The sequence below is a fragment of the Vidua chalybeata genome, chromosome 4 (genome assembly GCF_026979565.1).
Source record: "Vidua chalybeata isolate OUT-0048 chromosome 4, bVidCha1 merged haplotype, whole genome shotgun sequence".
In the NCBI taxonomy this organism is placed as follows: domain Eukaryota; kingdom Metazoa; phylum Chordata; class Aves; order Passeriformes; family Viduidae; genus Vidua; species Vidua chalybeata.
The window spans coordinates 871,641-892,238 of record NC_071533.1 but is presented as its reverse complement, the minus strand read 5'-3'; the positions used below and the strand labels follow the sequence as shown (position 1 = coordinate 892,238).

Genomic DNA, 20,598 nt, shown 5'->3' with positions numbered 1-20,598 from the left:
CAGTGCAGGGCACGAGGAGAGGACAGAACCCAGCTGCACGTTCTGAGCCTCTGGGCATGACAGCTGTGCTCATGGCCTTGGCTCACTGAGTGTCCCTGAGCAAGGTGCTCCTGCAGCAATAAAGGTCACAGGCATCCCAGTGCAGGACAGCCTGCAGGTTCCAGGAAGCCACTCCCAGATGACTTGGGTCCTTCACCATAAAGTCACATGAGCAGGTGCCAAGGTACTATCTCCCTGCAGGATACAAATGGGAATGGCTCTCAATGCCTTAGACAGATATGTATCTGGGTCCTGGGAAGTCGCATTTCATGACAGGCCATTCATTATCTAAGCTCTAGTAACTTTCAGGATACAACCTAAAAGCTACTGGTTTGTACAAATTGCTATGGCCCTTTGGTGATTTTTGAGAAGGGCGTACTAAAGTGGCAATCAATAAAGCACATAGGTTTGTTTACACAGAAGAGGTACAAGCATCACGAAGCAACACCAAGGCACTCCACATCGCTTTGAGAAAAACTGCTGGTTTATGTTTGCAAATATAAGAGAATAATTAAAAGAAACACACAAATTAGCACAGACAGCTAAACCAGCCTCTGATGATGATCACACTGGTGTGGTTTCCTCCTAGCTTACATTTACTTCTTCAGCTGGCTTCATAACGGAGCTGGGAGGAAGCATCTTACAGTGGCCACAGAATTATTAAATTCATCTGTGGCCTTTCTACTTCTGAAATAGAGGTCAGGCATTTAGCTGAGGCAAACACTGTTTTGCAAATTAGGCTATTTTTTGTGTTTTCTGTTTATTCTACGCAGTATGGTCCCTGCACTTAGAATCCAAAAGCAAGGCCAGGATTCTTAACAGACCAATTGTTGAATCTCATCAAGTGCATTGGAACAGGGGACACCGAAAATAGAGAATCTCATTGACTTGCACAAGAGAGTCTTCAAGTGCTACAGCTGTTTCCATTCAGATACAGCAATTAATACTGACAGAATTGATTGGATTTGAACTCATCTAATATCATTAACACTGAAGACAGTCTCATTCGTGCTTGGCAACTGAAATGGTCCAACAGACGCAAATCCTGACTGCGGCTGCCTTAACCAATAGGGAAGAGGGGCAAAAACTTCATGAAGTCCATTATTAAATTAATGAAGTTCATTGTTCAATACCCGTTTTCCACAGACTCCCACCTTCCCATTTTGACAGCAGAACTGTTCACCCAAAAGCATGGGTAAGAGAATACATTAAACACTGTTTCTTTCCCCAGATGAAAGCACAGCCTCAGGTATACAAGTGAAGCAACAGGCAGCAGACATCTCTGTGGCATTTAATCCAAAGAGATTATTAGAAATTCAAAATAGAAAGTAACAATGATTGTTTCTTCCTATCCACAGAAAGGGCAGTCTTGCCCTTCCCTTTCTTACGTGGGATGAAGTCTGAAAGAAATTTCTGAGGAAACAGCCGTACCAAATCCCACACAGTCTGAAAGAAATCATTAAGAAAATGGCAGGATGGCATGTGTGGGTGGAGTGACAGTGTTACACCACAGTCAGGCTCCTGCTGAATAAAATCTAAATAAAGAAAAGCAGGTTCTTGGCCTGTGTGTTCAAGAAGCTCATACAGTATATTTTCATCATGGCAGCTCTTATGTACTTGTCACCAGAGCAGTAACCACGCTTGTAAAAGGTGAAGTTTCACTAATAAATACTAGTAAGCATTAAGGCAATGAATGTGAAAAATCAACTGTGAACAGGCACTCTCAGTAATTTGGCAAAAATTGCTCAGAAAATGCAACCTGCTGCTTCTCCAGAAACAACAATCAGTCAGCAAAGTCACTGCCTCTGCCATTTAGACATTTTCTTTTTTGCAAAATAAGTTAATTTTTACAAAACCCTCAAACCACATGGCCAAAACATAAAAGCTTTATATATATGTTTGAGGCTGTTCCTCTGTTTGTCCTGAATGGGACTGACAGGGAACAGAGGAAGTTCCAGCCAAGGCAGAACGCTTCCTGTGGAATCTAGTTTTCTGCCAAGGCAGTATCTTTGGGTTAGGCATTAACATTTTATTGCAGAACATAGGCTTCTATTTGCTCCCTTACTATTGAGATCTTGATACCGTTATCTACAATTCTGAAGTTGTTCAAATGTTCTAGTTCACATCACAGTAATAATCCCCTGAGATAAGTCTGGCATATATTAAATTTAAAGCAGACGTGGACTAACTGCAATTATACTATGGCAGAGTTTCTCACAGTACAGCAGTACAAAAACAGAAAAATAGCCACTGTTTTTTAAAAGGGATACTGTCCCTAGAAGGAAGAATTTTGCATGCACTTCTTAGAAATGTTCTGAATTAAGAAGCCTTTTCCAATTCCACATAGAAAGATTTCCTTTGTAGCCCTTAAGGGAAAAAAAATCCAGAACAAACCCCAGTGCATGTCAGAGAACAAATATGTGTGTTGTGCCCTGGAGCCATTTCCAAGCCAACAGTCACAGCACTTACCTGGGATGGACACAAATCACATACAAGCTTCCCAGTTAGGATTTGAGTCCCGAATGCCTTCACTGCAGACGGACTATTTTAATATTTGTGTATTTCTAGTCTGAAATCTAGCGCTGAAGAAGTCTTTACAGATTTCTTTTTAAAAAGTTAAGTCAGAAAGTAAACCAGAATGTAACTTGAACATGAAAGCACATGATTGCTTGTGTGCAGGAAGATTCAGGTTCTAACAGCCATGCTGAATGTAAATACTTCGGTTTGTATGCTTAGAAATGAGCTATTTCCCACTTCTGGGGAAATAATGTATTCTCATTCTAACCAGCAAAACTACGGGGGGGGGGGGGTGCTAAGAAAGCTCTTTGGGTAGGTGGGTGGGTGTGTTGTCTGTTAAACCATAAACTGCCCTGGAAAAATTTACAGTTTAAAGAGATAATTTTACATAAGTAAGTTAGTTCTGCAATACAGTTCCTATCATTCAGGTTTGCCCATATCCAAAACCATAAGCAGTAACTTTTCAAGTGAGTGGAAAAGTCTGCCCATCCCAGGGAAGAATGAGGAAATGAGTTTCTCTTTTCAAGTTATGAGCCTGAGACACAAAATTCATGCTGTCACCATCCCTGCTTCCACTAAACAGCCTTATCTGGAAAAAACAAGTCCCATACAGGCCCAGTCGCTACATGAACAACTCATGGGACCTAAATTCCTGAAGCAAAATAGAATATCAGTAGGAAACTTCCTTTCTACATGTTGGGCACTTTACATTCTGAGTGGTGTCAAAATGAAACATTATAAATCAGTAAGATATCAATCAGGAATGAAATACTAAAAGAATATTTCCCTCTCTAAACTCAGGATTACCTTTTTAATCCAGCAGTAGAGATTTTCTGTAGAGAAATCAGTGTTCCACATGCCTTTTTTTATCTTTCCTTTAGACAACTGGCTTGCAGCAAATATTTTTTTCCGAGTCTTTGCTTCGTTTTGGCAGGCATCACACAACCTTTACTTACATATCTACACTTTATATTAAAATCCACTTCACCAGCGGAGTTTTACTAGTTTTTATGGAATAAATGGAATCCTTACAGCGACACTTACAACTGAGGTCTTGCACATGCAAATGACCAAGTATGTTCCTGTCCTTCCAGCTGTTTCCATCTATTTGTCCAGCTCATTGCACCAGAACCAGGCATTTATCTCGTGAGCTTGCACTTGCATCTCCACATTTGAACAGCCCATCCCCAACACGGCAAACAAATACAAAACAAATACTTACAAGTCAAAGACTAAGTAATGGAATCCTTCTTCCGATATGCTGTCATGGAGCCGCACTATGGAAAGGGGGAAGAAAAGATAAACACCAGTCACCTTTTCCATGTCTTTAATGGCTGTTTTTGGTTTGGGGGACATGGGGGTTTATAATTCTACTGCAGAGCTGGCATTGCATCTCTGTATGCTCTCAGCTGTGGCGTGCGGGCCTTTGTTCTAATCCCCTACCCTCAGAACTGCCTTTTCCCTAACTCTTACTTTCCTAATGTCATACAACCTTTTTCTCAGCAGTATTACATCTTAGAAGTTGTAAATAAAGAAAGATGAGGAAAATCCCCCCACAATTAGTCACAAATTTCAGCAGAGTAAAACCCTTCCAGGGCTTGTTAACATTTTCTCACACGTACTGTGAAGAGTTGCAAAGAGAGAAATCTCCTGGCCAGCGTAGAGCATCCTAATTAAGCCCCCATGCCACGTTTACATACTCCTCTCTGTGTCCAGATCTAAAGCTTGCCCTGAAAACGTGCTCGTCAGCTGCACAACCTTCCCATCAAATTTTAAGAATTCACACCACATCGTGGTACAATTATTAATTAAGTCCTGTGGTTTTCCTTAATTACTTTAAATGAAATTACGATTTCCAAAGGTAATACAGGAAGCCTTATCAGTAGTTTGATCCAAATAATTATCACTTATAGAATCAAATGAAAAAATCAGGGTACCCTAAAAGTGATCTGTGTTCAAAGCTGAGCTGGGCAAGAAAGTGTAAATGAAAAGAATTTTCAGATCTCCCCAGATGGTAACTTTCTGTATTAATCATTTTTTATACAGGACAAATAAACATGACTTTTTAACTTAATAATACTTAGCCCAGAGAAACATCTTGTGTTTACACAACACTGAAGAGAAAACCAGTTCTTGGCTGACTCAGTGTGCAGAGCTCATGATGATTCAGAAGAGCCAAGTAGGTCTAAATCAGAGTTTGTGGTTTTGGCTGGTTCTGTATTTCAGATTACTCCCTGTTTTTATGAAGGGGCCAGCCAACACTACTCTCCACCCTCCTAAAAAACCCCCAAAATCCCCAAATCAGCTTTCTGTCTGCTTGCATTGAGCCGAACTTTCAATACCCCCAAATGTTTCATCTTTAAAGCAAACCAAATGTGGGATGAGACGCCACATATCAGCTTAGAAGAGCACCTTCACATTTCTAGCTGAGGACTGACACCCCTAAAACATCTGGCTGTTGGGCACATTGCTTGTACAGCAGCATCAAAGATAGTACTCATCAAATGGGATTTAGCACAGCCCCTTGGGCATATCACAGATGCTATACCGCCCAAAATCTGTAAAGCTTGAAGCGCAGTTGGTCTGCTATGCATATGCATCTATGAAAACTCTAAGCTTTATACATAGCAAATGATACTTTTGGGTAGAAAAATCCTGTTCATTAAACAGACTAATAAGAACTCCAAGCATGGCCTTTTCAATTCAGAGCAACGTTCCCCTCTGTCATATCCCTGTTACCAAGAAGGCCAGGATGGCACCCTGGAAAGGGGCTTCTCGAGCTTTGGTGTCGGCTTGAAGCAGGAAGTGCTCTTGTTTTGTCCTTTCCTTCTCTAGAACAGGATTTGGTTCCAAGTGCCTGCAGAGCCACAGCTCTGACCCCTTTGGACTAGAAAGAGGGTGTTGTTTGAGATGATGGACAATGTTTTGCTCAGTCTGGGGAGCCTAACTCCTTGCTAGCCAAACTCAAGTCTGACACCTCTTCAAGGATATCTTCTTCAAGGATCACATTCTTTCTTTTCCTCCCAAATGCCTGAATCACAGAAGTGAGATGGAACAAATCCTTCTCTGAATCAGGATCTTATGCCCCTGATTGTTTCTGAAAAGGAAAACAGGCTGAGGCAGCTGGGGAAGGTGAGAGCTGCCTTTTGGCAAGTGCTTATGTTGGCATCTTTGGTCAATCCAGGCACACGGTTATGTCTGTGAAGTGAAAATGCCAAATAAGCGAGGGCAGGAGGAGAGCAATCCCCGGCCACAGCAAAGGGTGCACAATGGCACCAAGGCTAATCCAGCGTGGCCCACACCTTCTGCCTGCACTCAGCCTGCCATGGGAAAGACAAGGGATGCCGGGATGACAGTTTGAGAAGATACTCACTAAGTCAAAGAGGAGATGCACTACAAGAAGTATTTGCGCAGTCACTGCAGACACAGTTCTTCACACACCCCTATCAGGCAGGATTCAGGCACGACAAACCAAAAGGCAGCAATTACAGAGATTATTCATCCAATATAATAACTTCCATCAGAAGCTCACACTGCCATTCCTATTTCTCCAGAGTCACAAAGCATTCATCAGTAGTAACAGTTGCATTTATCTTTTATGAAAACATTTCAGTTTTCATGTAGTTATCATTATTAACTACAGATATTTCATCAATGCTGTTATTAACAAACACGTGAGAAGGCAGCAAGGAAATGGAGGTAGCTCCTTTTCCTCCTGCCTGCTGTAGCCCTGTGGTCACTCTCCTCTACCAGGTTCCAGAGAAGGTGCTTAACAACCTCAGACAAAGTCCTCGGTCCTAAGCAATGGGAATGCCTGACAGGAACCCAAGCAGCTTACAGCCCTTCTTTTTGGAGAAATACTGCAAGCCCACAAAACACCAGGAATACCCCCTTTGGCTTCAGCACTGATTTTCACCTGAAATATTTTCCAGTCATCACACTGGAAATACCCTATCAATAATTTTAGGGAGAACTCCTATTAGCTTGATTAGCTTCCATTTAGCCATTAGTGTGGGTCAGCTCCAATCTGACTGAAAAGTGAAATGATCTCCTTTATGTGACTTTTTCTGGTGAACTGCACTATTTTGTGCCTATCCCACAGAAAACAGCTTGATATAATGGCCAAATAACTTTATGATTTCCTTTTTGAATTTCTGCCTTCAAAGAAAAAAAAATCAAAATAATAGTATTCCACATACTTCCACTGAAAATCAATTTTTCCAGGCAAGTAGTCAAGTCAAACAGTCAACAGTCAAGAGAAATTCTTGATTACAAAGATATTTAACCACATCTAAACCTATTGCCTAAAATATTTGTGTGAAACTGCTTGTGATCATTTTGCTAAATTTGGTATCTGAATTAGATCATGACACAAAGACAAACTATTGGAGAAGACTGAACTTCACCCCAAAGTTATGTTGCATGGTCAGCACAGCAGCTGCACAGATGTGCACCGAGGTGCCAAACTGCCAGAGAGATGCTCCCTGGGGAAAACTCTCTCTATGCAACCCCATTCACTGTGTTTACGAACAGAGCAGCGAAAGGGATTAACACAGTCAATGGTAAAGACACTGATTTTCCCTTTGGTAGTAGAGATTAAGATCTGTGAATCCCCAGAGACACTGATCCTGTAACTCTGTGAAATTTGATGTCTCAAATTAGTGCAGCACTAGGAAGTTACGGGGAACATTCATCAGTAGTAGAGGTTTAAAATGAGTTTGAAAGTCACAAACGCTTAGGGCACATCTGCTGAAATATGCAAATTACTTCATTTCTGCTTTCCTGCAATGATGAAAAGGGGAAAAGGATGCTTTCCCTCCATGTTCACTTCCAAAAGTGTATTACAGTATTTATGCATGCCTTACATACACCACTTACTGAAACTAAGAAACAAACACCCCAAATCAAAACTCCCACATCCTTTCAAAAATGAGCTTCATTACTTAATGGAAGGAACTTCATGGAATGCCTTAAGTCAACTTTGGGTGTTCTGTGAACTGGTACCTGTATGCCAGTAGATATGGGATAAATTGTTGCATTTGAAAATGAAAAGGCAAAATAAAAAAATGAGAAAAACCCTCAGTCACTGAAAAGCCATAACCAGGTATGTTTTTTACTCATATTTGAACCACTCAACTTTCTATTTCAAACACCTGTCTAAAAGCATTTTCTGCTGTCCTGTCTCTCTGCACAAAGCAAGACTAGTGCTCAGCAGAATTGTTGGCTGAGAAATGGCAGATGTGCTGTGGCTTAGCACTGTCAGAACTCACCTCTTCCTGCAAAGTCACCCTTTGCCACCTTTCCTGTTCTACTGCATAAAGCAAAGTGACAAGGGATGGAAAATAAAGTCACCAGTTGAACTTTTTCTGAAACTCTCGTGGACACCAGTGCAGGAGCCTTTACAGCAGTACCAAGAACTGAGACGAAAGGCAGCATTCATCCTACAGCTTTTAATCTGGATCCCAAGGGAAATGTACTGGGATCCCAAGGTAAACACAGTAACCCCGCATGAGGAAGCAGAACTGAGCATGCAATAGTTTGTGACCCACTGCTCAGGAGTGCTACTGTTGGCATTGATCTGCTCCCTTCAAACAAAACAGCTTCAGTGCAGCCTCATTCTCAGCACCTCAGTGCTCCATCTTGTCCCCACATCCTCTTTTGAATGTCTGGTGTAAATGGTATAAATAATCTCTGCTGAGCCACCAAACCCCTTAAATCAGTGGTGCGTAAGAGTCACAGCCATAGCTCCCAGGCAGGGAACTCAGCACGAAAACGGAGTCTGTGCTGTCCTTACTGCTCCTTACACTCACATTTCCTCTCACACAACACTGTTCTGCCGAGCCCATGGAAGCCTGGGGCTCTCTATAATAAAGCTTATCAGGTACAGTAAAGAGAACTTGGCAAACACTAATAAGAGCTGTTACCTAAGAGTCTGAAATATTTAGAGGCTAATCTGGTAAGATTAGTACAGTAGCAATGCTCTAGGGCAGCTGCTTTCTGAACAACACTAAACACAGAGTAATGCTTTGCATATTTAAGAAAATAATCCTCCCCCAATGCTGTCAAACACACCAGCAGTAAAATGCAATCCTTACAGTCATTAAATGACTTTATGCAAATCAGCAGTTCTGTGTACACCATTAACAGGTGGCCTGTATTCAGCAACAGTGAACCAAAACTATGTAACTCCCAAATTCCTTCAAAAGGTAATTTTTTATTACAGTGCAAATTCACAAGTATTTAGAGCCAAAAACTTAAGAAAAAAAAAATCCTATTCATCTGCATCTCAAAAATTGGTATAATAAGAAATGATGGGGAAAATTGTGGAAGAGGTTTTACAGCAAATTCTGTGAGCCAGAGAGAAGTTTGATCAGAGGACCCATGTTTACCCTTGAAAGAATTTTCTACCAAGGTCGTTGACACAGAAGCCAAGAAAGAAAGAAGGATAAATAAGAGAAACCTGCAACTGTCTGTTCCAGTGAGCACTTTGTCTTTCGCGACCAATGAGTGAAGTGTAAACTTAGGAGTTTTGTAAGAAAGTATAAAATGCATGCATGCTGGAATAAAAGCAAATTGAAGCCTCCTGAAAATGGAGTGTGTTGCTTTGTATTACAATCATCTCAACTATGACAAAAAATAACTAGAGAATTTAATATTTGGAAATACTGTCTCTTCCCCAAGGCACTGCAACAGCAAGGGTTGAGTACTATGAACAAAATGCCATATATTCCAAAAATATTCATTTGTGAGCAAAACCCACCCCCCACCAAGGCCCTCACAATAAACATCTGTACTCTGATTAAATGCCAGCCTACTGCACGTATGTGGGGAAGACACTTTGCCAAAGTGTTAAACTTGGGCAAAAGATTCTTGCTACAGAGAAAATGAAAAATTACTTGTCTAGCAGGTAAAAAAATCACATTTTGCACAGGGACTGAGTGACTCCAGGTACTGATGTCAAAGCAGATGGCCACAAATTACCGGCTCTTTTGTCACGGAGACACTCTTGTTTCATTCCTGGTAGGTGAAGACTGACAGTCTTTAAAAATAAAATTTCCCAGAACAAAACTAACTAATTTAAAAAAGAACAAAAACCCAAGAGGTATTCAAAAACATCTAATTCTATGTTGGTAGTCCCCATGTAGAGCAGTTGAGATAACTGGTGCTTATCTCTTTATCCCACAGGCTTTAGTTGCTTTTCAGTGCACCATAACACAGGTGCGTGTGCCTTTCTGTGCGCACACACGCCCAGAGCAGTTCTGTGGAATTCTATCCTGGATCCATGAAGCTACAAGAAACAGCTGGAGCTACACACCTTTAATTATTCATGTATGAAAACAGCACAATTATATGGAGTTGTTGCACAAAAGAACAGGGAGCTAAAATGTACACCTGCACCTTCATGTCTTCATTTCATGTACAACGGTGTCATTGACTGGAAACCTTATGTGTCAGGGTGAGCCAGCTCCTCTTTGCAGCTGAAGGACTGCTTTTGTAAGCTTAACAAGATTTTTTACAAAGCAACAAAAAGCCTTACAAATGTCATCCCATTAAGCCTTATGAGGATAACTGCATGGATTAAAAGCAAGGCTGACACAAAGTTTTGCTATGAGCAAACTGATGTCTCAGCTGCCAGTGTTGATGCTTTAAGCAGTACCATTTTTTAAACTATTTTTGCATTCATCACAACGTGTAAAAAGAGGAATAAAGACACAGGAATTTCATGGAGTGTTAACTAATAAAAGGACAAGCTGTAACACAGAGATGTTACATCAATTAAAATTAACAGGCTCAGGAAGCCACACAGTATACTTCAGCAGAGCCAATGCAATTGCCCAATTATCAAAATTAGACTTTATCCATTTTAATATTTACAGTGCTGAAAAAGCCTGGAACAGATTTATATAAATAATATGTAGGGCCTACACAGCAACAAAATTAGCTGTTGGGGAGCTATAACCATTGGGTAGGACACAGCCTCCCTTCTTGGTTCTCCTCTCTTAAAATACATTAAAGACAGACATATAAACAATTTACATAATGACCACTCAGAGACGCATGTAAGTTTATTTTTTAAATGCTCCCCTTTCATGAAGACCAAGTTCCAAGGTATTTAAAAGCATCAGCTTATGAAAACAAAGTCAGTCTACTTTAAATATTTTTAATAAAATGGAAAGCACAAAATTGCAATCCTGTGGCATGACTCAAGAGGAACCACAGAAAAGAAACCTCTCACATAGGAGCCAGGTATGCCCCAAGCAGCCTGAGACAATGTTTGCAAAGCAATTACCACTGTATTTAAGGCACCTTTATTTAGTAACAATTACCTTCAGAAAATCTAGGCTAAATCTTTAAGTCAGTAGTAGCAATAACTACATCTAAATTTCCTAAAACTTTTCAGTCTTGGCCCTTTTGGTTTTTAGTTTTAAAAGCATTACTTTATCAGAGTAAAGACCAAGTCAAACCATAATCCTTGTGGATTCAAGGTAACCTAGTAAAAGTCATTTGAAAGTTGATTAGAAGAAGTGTGTAAAGAAATAAAAAAAAAAAATTAAAAATAGCTTTATTGATGTTTATGTCAGATACCGATTTAATACCTGAGTAATAATCCAATTCTTGTATACAATTCCAATCTAGTGACCACTGCTATATAAACATCCTAACAAAAATATTTGTAATTAACCCCAACTTTGACCAAGGGAATACTGAAAACGGAGTACTTGTATACACAGTCATGGCTTTTTGGTCTCACACTGCTTTAGGTCACCAAGGGCTTCTAAAACCGGTCCTTCTGGTAAGTGGAAGCAGCCAAAGCATTCTGCCCTTCTCCCCCAGTTCTCCTTCCGATGACTGTACTACACCTACTTCGCAGCACGATGGAAAATGAAGAGAACCAGCTCTCAAGTCTGATGACTGCATTAAATGCCCTGTAAATTCCCCTCTTCCTGACAGAAATTGCATACATAAATTTATCCTCATTCAATCAGTGAACCAGCAAACATTTTGCCCCCTCTCTTTCTGAAGGCTGAAGGAAAGAGCATGTTTCTGCCCCGCTTCTTCCCCACAAGATGCACAGAATTTTTCATTTTACTAATAGCGCTAAAATAAAAAATTTCAAGCTAAAAAACCAAAAAGAATAATATAAATCCAAACCCAAACCCAGTGCTGACTTAAACCACAACATTCATTTTGTTAAAGGAAGTACTTTCAAATCTGTGACTAAACAGGATTTTTTTGCTGTAAACAGATATATTATGGAGAAAATAATTGAAACAGAAGATGCTTATAGAACCTATTTGGCAGAGTGGCCTGGTCACTTTGATGGAATATGGTAAAGAAGAAAAATTATATAAATAAATTATGGTAAAGAAGATGTTTTTAACAAACTACCTTCATGAGGATTTCAGTAAGTGAACATGTAATGCCACAGAGCAAGCTAGCCATTTGCTATTTAATGGAATACAATCCTTAATTATTAAGGATTTCCTTTCCCCCAGCTGTGATGCAGATGACCACAGACAAAATTCCACTTGGCTGTTGCGAGGCACTTAACCACTCTAAGAAGCTGACAGGAACAAAAAGCTGCAACAAATACGCTCGTACAAATAAACACTTGTAAACATCTGCAGAAGTCCTTTCCGTATGGAACGCATCTGTTGGGAAGAACACGCACGGAACTCCAGTGTGACCCAGCGTCTCCATCAAAGTGGCTCTGCTCTGATTTCTGCTAAAACAGCTCACAAGGACCTGCAGGTCAATGAGCCTGTAAAGCATCTGCCACAGCAGCTCCCCAGGTAAGTGATAATTGTACACACAGAGATGTGCTTTTATCACATTATTCATCCTAGACACAGAATTGCTCTGCAAAGCAGCATTGTGAAGTAAATAAGGGAGACTAATTATGCCTGCAGAAACAAATCCCTGACACTCATGGTCAAGGAATCCTGACTGTAACAAAGAACCCACACCATATTTCCATGAGGCTGAACTTTCCATTTCCTACAATAGTTTCCAAACAAGAACATGCATCTGGAGAGAAAACCAGACCAGCAAATTTCACTGCTAAGACATTGCTGTGGTGGGGGACAGAAAACGCAAGTGCACTGGAATTGCCTCATCCAACGCCCAGTGCCAACTGTGGAATGTGAACCAGAGGCAAAAATGCTCTCTTGTAGGCTCTGCCCTTAAAAATACATTAGGCACAGCATAAAATAGGCTGAAGGTAGTTTTTCAGCATATGCATATCTACATGTCAGAATCATCATTACTGTCCTGCTGGTCACCCGAAAATACAGATGTTCAGAAAAAGCTGCTACTGTGCTTTCGTGTTTCATAAAAAATATATGTTATAATAAATAACTTTCAAGTCAAAGTTCATTCTACCTCAAGCTTGAGTAAATAACATTTAAAATGTTAACATTTAAAATCCATGTTCAAATAAAATTGTCTCTAGGAATTCTTGCCAACCTTCCTTATGAGAAGATGACAAAGGACTATACAGAGGAACTTTATTTGCTCTTATTTCTTGTAGACTGTAGAGTGAGCATTACAAATACTACTTGTTAAGACCTCTGTATACAAGAGAAAAATGCTCTAGTTTATGTTATTATGTTAGCATAAAATCAAAGTTTATGCTCTCTTAATTCAGCTTAAAACAAAGCATCAGCTAATTTAAACTGAAACAATTCCCCAGTTTACAGAGCAGTAGGTGGCCACAAAGAAATAGCTAAATTTTCAGTTTAAAAATAAGTTAGCTTTTGATTAAGTTCAGGGAGCTTTTAAATGCAGACAGACCTAAAATCCTACTTCCTACATGGTAAGTGTAACTTTAATTACCACTGTGCTGGAAGCGTTACATCAAACAGAATCAATGGGCTCTTTGAATACTCCAGATTTGCAGTGAGGATCACATATTGCATCACCTTTTCTATAAGAAGTCAAAACCCCATAAATTACAGCAGGAATGTAGCCACACCCCTCAGTGATGTGGTTATAAACATCAGGCAGATCTTAGCTCATTTTCTGAGGACCCATGCAAAACTCACTGAAGCACAACCAGCAATTCACTTAATCACAGTACCACCTTTTAATGACTGTTTGTTTGGTTTGGTAACAGGACAACCACATCATTTATCCTCCACTCCAGGGATTAAAAGACAGACTCCAGGCACCTGTGATGGCAATACTAAGTATCCCAATGTACCATTTGAATGGTGAGTATTTTTCCTAATTAAAAATCTTACTTAAAACCAAAAGAAGTGCTAAGATACCAGGTGTTCTCTCGAACCAGACCAAACCTACATTTTCTCTAAATCACTTCTCAATTATGCTCTATATTATTCCAATGCACAGCAGCCCTTGGAGAGCAGAAAATGGTTTATTCTGAAGAGATAGCAGCACTTGGCACACCGTGGACCTGCTCCAGCAAAAAATTAGTTCCAGGACAATAAAGTCGACTTCACAGAAAATTCTGTATTTTATGGAATTAACTATTACTTTCTCATGTTATACAGTTATCACTGTAAATCCACCTTCTCTCTGCCTTTATCTGATGGGTTTTTTTATATCTGTGCAAGCAGAGAAGGCTAAAACCAATTCCATAGGACCAGGTCCCCAAATTTTGTGTTACCAGCTTTGAGGGAAAAGACCTAAAATGAATGCAACAGGCCTAAAGCGTGACTATAATGACATCTCTGTCCTTGGTGCCCTCTTTCACAGCCATGCATCTTGAACATTGTGAATGGGAGCAATAGGAGCACCCCAGAGACCAGCTCCATCCATACCACTGCAGTTTATCCCTCTTAATTTCTTTATGGTAGCAAGAGGGGAAATGTAGGGACTGAGTCTGCTTCTTACACTCACGGCAAAAGTGAAAAAGCACAGTCTGAAAAGTGTCAAAGCAGAAAGAAGTCAGGTTAGGTAACTGGTCTCGTGTTTCCATCTACGTGGTGCTGCAGACATCCATCCACCAAACCCGGAGAAGCAAATGCCTCTACAATCACCCAGAACAACACTTAAGCTCTAGGAGCTCTCAGTAAGTTAACAGAGCGTATGAGTGAGCGACTCAAAGTACTAGGATACCCAGACAGAGTGTTTCCATAATGATCCCACTCCATCTCTATCCACTGGGCTGGGCTCAAAACCATCTGTATTATTTTCTGAGTGAACGTGCCTTCCCCCTCTGTCAATTAACTATCACAGTAAGTGATGCTACCACAGCTGGAGACAACTATAAATTACTGTCATTTCCCTAACGTGCAGCTTCACAAGTGAATGATGATCCCAAATGATTCCAAGTGTTTGTTTTACAAAAAGCAGGGAATGCATGTTGACTTAATAGATGACAAACTTGAGGTTTATGATGAGAAACTGCCATTGTCTTTTAATCACAGTCTCACAATAAATGAAAATTAGAGAGCTTGTCCTGTCCTGTGGGACCATTTGTAAAATTGTAATTAGCTCAGTGACAACCCACATAAACTTGGATGGAAATGCTTCAGGGGAGAGCAGAAGCCAGTCTGTATTCACAAACCCAGACTACTAGCTGCAGTTGAAATCTCTTTCTAAATATTCCTCTCATTTAGCACATCCAGTAACTCCCAAAATACATATATGCTACGAAAGATAGCTGCAAGCCAGTTAGCTGCAATTATGGTTTCAGATCACCCATCAAGTCCTTCCCGGCAAGACCACACAGTCCATTTCAACACAAGCCCAGCACTAACACCATCGACATCAGACCAAGTATAAATTGCTGAAACACAATTAAATAACTCTCAAGGTCACCTAGTAAATAAATGCACACCAAATCTATTAATTAAACAGCACCACTTGGGTGGCACAAGGGCAGGAGCTGTGGATTTTATTACAGTGCAACACCAGAACATCTTCAATGCACAAGTAACAGGAGTGTCATGCTTGGCCCACTGTGCCTGGAATGAGAAGCTGGATGCATTTAGAGGAGACAGACGTGTAGAGGACAAACTAAAATTAGAAGCACGTTCCCATGAGCAGTCCATGAGAATACTAACACTCTGGTGAAACCACTATAAAAAGAGCTTCCAAATTTGGAAGGTGACTAGGAGGAGAGAGGTATCATTAAACCCCTATCAACTGAAAAAAATGCCGGGATCAGCAGTTTTGTAGGAGTAGGAAAGTCTCCAGTGCCGAAATCTGAAAAAGCCCAGCCTGAACTGAGCAATTAGGAGCTATTCATCCACTGCCAGCGATGGAGGTTGGTGTTATTTGCAGGGTCAGAGCGTTCACTCCGTGCCAGGATGCAGCAGAAAGCCGAGGAGCAGACCTGCTGCATCCTTTGGCATGCCATGACTTTGACAGATAGTCCCAACAGCAGTGCAACTAAATCAGGATGAAAAGTACCTTTTTTAAAGAAGTCAAGTTTGAAGGAGCGAGGAAAAATCTAAAGGACACTTGAAACACTTGCTACGAGTCAGGGGTGCTTAGGGGGATGTCTGTCTGCCTGGAATGCATCGGTGCTGTCCCCTGGCCCTCGGGCACCAGGGGAAGATGAGTCAGGCTGGCACCAGCCTCCCGCACCCCTGCCATGCACAGGACAGGCAAGGGTGACATCCCAGCAGAGCTATGGACAGGCTGGGCTAAGCAGGCAGGCTGAGTTCTAATTTTCCATATGCTGTTTCCAATATGTACCTAAGATGATATAAAATCTCTTACTGAATGTGCTTTCTGTTAATAAAGATGCAGAAGATGCATAGAAAATACAAAACACAAGCAGATTGGATTTATGCACGTGACATGGCACAGACAAGTTCAGCCTATAAAATGCAATTCCAAATTGCACTCTCAGGTGGCACAGAGAGCCCAACACTTTCCCCTTGGAGGTACCTTTTCCAGAAGCAGGGTGACAGTAAGCCACCATGGGTTAGGATGTCAAACACTCCAAATGGGCAGATTTAGGCTGCCTGGGAAAGAAATGCTGCCTGAATGAATTCCTTAATTTCTCTAGGGAAAGGGAAAAGGTCAAGACAAAAGTGTCCCACAGAGTGGGTTCAGCCCAGAGCCACAAATGCCAAGGCCAGGGCAGGATTATCACTGAAAACACATGACAAGTTTTACCACCCCTGCAGAAACTGTTCTAATGCCATCCAGTGATGCCCATCCACATCACCCAACATACTGCGACCTGTTTTCAGTGGGGGGTTGGTTTTTCCTCACCCTCAGATCAAGTAAAGGTTCCAAATATTTGGGTATCAACCCAAGAACCAGTGCAAAATTCACCTGTTAAACCATCAGCAGCGTTGTCTGTAACAGCAAAGGGAACAGAACTTAGAATACCCCCTAATGCTCTAAAAATGTCTGTGCCAGCTTTACTGAAAGAAAAAGCTTAGTTTAGCTGAAGTGGTAGAGATCTATGTTTTTGGAGGAAAGAATCCAGAGGAAAATTACATATTTGTGGTTTAGCTGGGAGTCACGATGTCTATCCGTATGCATAACACGTGGTCGCAGATTCATAACAAACAAAGCGTTCAAACAACAAAAAAATGTAAGTTCTGAAAGATCCATCTTGTGTGTGCAGAGAGAGAGAGAGCAATTCATTTCAGTCGAGCTTATTTCCACAGCTCTTGAAGGCAGCAGTGCAGCCAATTATGAAACTCTTAATTCCAGGAAACACATATAGAAAGTAAAGCACAACAAGAGATGAAAATACAAGTGGGAAGTGTGGCAGCCACCCCAGTCCTCACCCCCCACAGCAGGATCCTCGAGAGAGGTGGTCAAGTTCCACTTCCCTTTTCTGTGGATTACTCTATTTTACATTTTACATGACTGGCTGCAAAAGTGGAGTGGACTTCAGGGAAAGAAAAAATGTTTAAGAGACTCTGCACGCACTAGGAAAAGAACTTCGATGCATTTAAGGAAACATACAAAGAGAGGCTTAAGCAGGGATGGAAAATGCTTCAAGATCTGGTTCACACTTGATTTATACTGAATCATTACCTATTTTGGTGCAAATTAGGCATGTACTTTCTGAGGCAAAAAAATGACAAAATCGGTGGCAAACCTTAGTGAAACCTCATTTCCTCGGTCTTTATGGATACTGCTACAGTTATCAGGGATATTACAGCCAGCAATGCTTCACTTGAGCTAAAATAACCTTGTGCTCCATTAAAAGGAAAGAGAATTAATGTAGCATGGCAAAGAGTGGTGTCATTGTCTGCACTCAAAGACATTTTTATGCTCCACAGTAACCCAGAATAATGAAACTTAAAGATGCAATGCCACTTAGCAGAATAAAAGGACTCTGATGCAAACAAAAGAGACAAAAGCTGTAACACCAAATAAAGGTGTCTTCCCCCTCCATTGCTGGCACACTCAGACCACATTATCTGCTGCTTCATATGGCTCATACTGAAAATCACTGACACATTGATTAGCACTACATAACTTAGTCTTTTAACTGCTGGGGGGTTCTGACACTCCACTCACTGCAGGGCCACCAACAGCTCTACAGGGAGCCCTTCCACACCAAGCCCTTACAACAACAGAAGTCAAAACTTTAAGGCTTTTCCTCTTAAACATGCACATACATTCACAAGAACTTAACCATCTAGAAGGAATCTTATGCACAGCAGTAACAAAAACTGCTGAGAAGGAGAAAGCCTGCAGAAAACCCAGCTGTGACAAGCCCCACTATGCCCCCCTGTGTGCTCTTGCCTGGTGCAGTCTTGTTCCAGTACATTTAATTTCACAAATAGCAACTGCAAAACCAGCTTCTATATTCTGTTGTGGCACTTCACTAGTCAGTTACTTGCTGAAGCCATGGCTGACTTTAAACATTCAATCTGTTCTGTTATAATACTCACTAAATTGGCTCTTACATTAAAATATGAAATAATGTTATATCACTGGCTTATTTGGTTTCTTGATATTTTATTTTAATTCTCTCAAGGACTATAGTTTACCTTATTCATCATAGAAATTGCAAATTTAATTAATTTAATGGAATGGATGAGATTTAAAATTGTTGAAGTGATCAGCTCATCTAAGCAATAAAAATAATTAAAGGAAGTGAGATTCTCTAATGCATCAGTCCCATGCAAACTAGAGCTTTTTATTTATATAAAAAGTTTTATTTATTTATTTATTTGCATAGATATAGTCAATACAGCCCTGAGGACCATATTTACTGAGCATAAATTTATATAGCTGGGGATTGGTTTGATTTTCACTGCATCAGGAAAGAACTACATATTTTTGACATAGAGTAAAACCTTAAGTTCAGAAAAAAATTGTGCTAGAGAACTACATCCACTCAAGCTGAAGAGGCCTGATTTTTACCCTGTGTTTGGTTTACAGAGTAACTTAACTAACACCAGCTGAGCTACTCACAACTGTGCCACAGTAAGACAAATGAAATTCAGAAAGCATTACTGCATCTACATTTCCTATGTATTAATAGTGTTTCTCTTGAGATTCTTGGGACTTTATGAAGTGTCATGCACATAATTGGTGAATATAAACATAAAAGACATATTGTTGGGCATAAAGGACACAGCCTCCCCACATAGCTTTAATTACCCTGTGTTCAAAAAGGACAAGGCAATACAGAGTTTCTTATTTTTCCCCACATGAGGAACTTGACAACTTCAGTGCTCATATTTTGTGTTATGGTGGGCAGAGGACTAACCCCAAAACGCAGGCTCTTCCTCCTTTTCTTGTGGCAAAAGGACTCAGTAAGCTAGACACCAGCAGAGAGTGTGGTGAGGAGCAGTGCCAACTTTGGGTGCTATCAATTGCCTCAGCCACTGATGTGAAGTTCCCAGCTCAAAGCACGGAAATGAGCAGACTCCAAATGGACACCAACACACTCATGAAACCAGATAAGGGATTTGTCTTTCTCCCTGTGTCCCAAGTCTGTTCTGCATCTAGGCCACCTCTTGGCCTGCTGCAATGCCAGCCTAGCCCACGTTCCCACGTGCTGGTGCAGCTCCAGCTGTTCCTGGCGCGGAGGCCTTCCTGCTGTCAGAGCACACTCGTGGCGGTGCCTCAGCCCCAGCCTGGCCGAGGCCGGACCAGCAGATCCACAGAAACAGGCTCAGGCCTAGCGGAGCCGAGTCTGTGCCTGGCAGTCCTACTTACCTGCAAGTACCCTGACTTACAGAGCCATTCAGGGACAGCCTGGCCTCGTGCCAAAAGGACTTCATTTATCACCTGAAGGGCTGCCACATGCCAGTAAAATCTGCTGCTGCCTTTGGGGAAGGGATGAAGATCCATCAGAGTCAGACTCGAGCCTGCTGTTGCTGGCTAATGGACCCTGCCTGCCATAGCTTGTACACTGTCTGTAAGGCCTGGGAGGAGGTGCCAAGGCAGGGAACTATGGGCTTTAAGGAAGCGGGAATGCAATGCCAGCAGAAGCCCCTCCAGTACTTACAGAGAGATCTTGACTGTGTAACTCTCATCAGGAAAACATTACCCAAACACAGCACAAATCCTGCCAGAGCAAACTCCACTTGGGAAAAAAACTCCATGGCTTTACCAGGTTTGAATCAGCAATTTTCCAGAATGGGTTGGAGCTTGTGTCATCAGACTGATGCAGATTTTATCATTATTTGGGATCTCATAAACCTAAATTAGCAAAGCAGCTGTAAATCCATGCCAAACGTCCTAACAAGATGGTGCAACAGTGTTACACCACAGAAAATGTCAATTGCAAGACTAGAAATCAGAGTGCTAAAAAACTAGATTTACCTCAAGTTAAAGTGGACCAAGAAATCAAAGTTTACCAGAAGAAGATAAAGGAGAAAAATCAGGAATATTACAATGGATTTCTTCATGAAGAGATGGTTACTCATCAATTTTCTTTCCAAACTTCTAAATTTTAAAAATGGGAGCATTAGTACACATGGAAGTGCTGGAAAAATAATAGTTACCCAAGATGACAAATCTTGTGCAGGTACATGCTCAGCAAAAAAAGTAAGCTTTTAATGTAACTTGACGTGCAATCCCACAAAGAAAATGCATTAGGTTCTCTGAACAGCAAAGCTCAACCTACATTTCCACCCATTT

General features: G+C 41.0%; 1 protein-coding gene across 3 annotated transcripts in view; it reads right to left on the bottom strand.

Annotated features, from left to right (window-relative positions):
• The window catches only part of CAMK2D (calcium/calmodulin dependent protein kinase II delta), a 201,500-nt gene that overhangs the window by 95,415 nt on the left and 85,487 nt on the right, over positions 1-20,598 (bottom strand). For all 3 annotated transcript variants that reach the window (XM_053940026.1, XM_053940028.1, XM_053940027.1), the window contains exon 14: positions 3,779-3,833. In XM_053940026.1, coding sequence (XP_053796001.1) covers positions 3,779-3,833 — 55 coding nt within the window. The remainder of the gene's footprint in view (positions 1-3,778; positions 3,834-20,598) is intronic.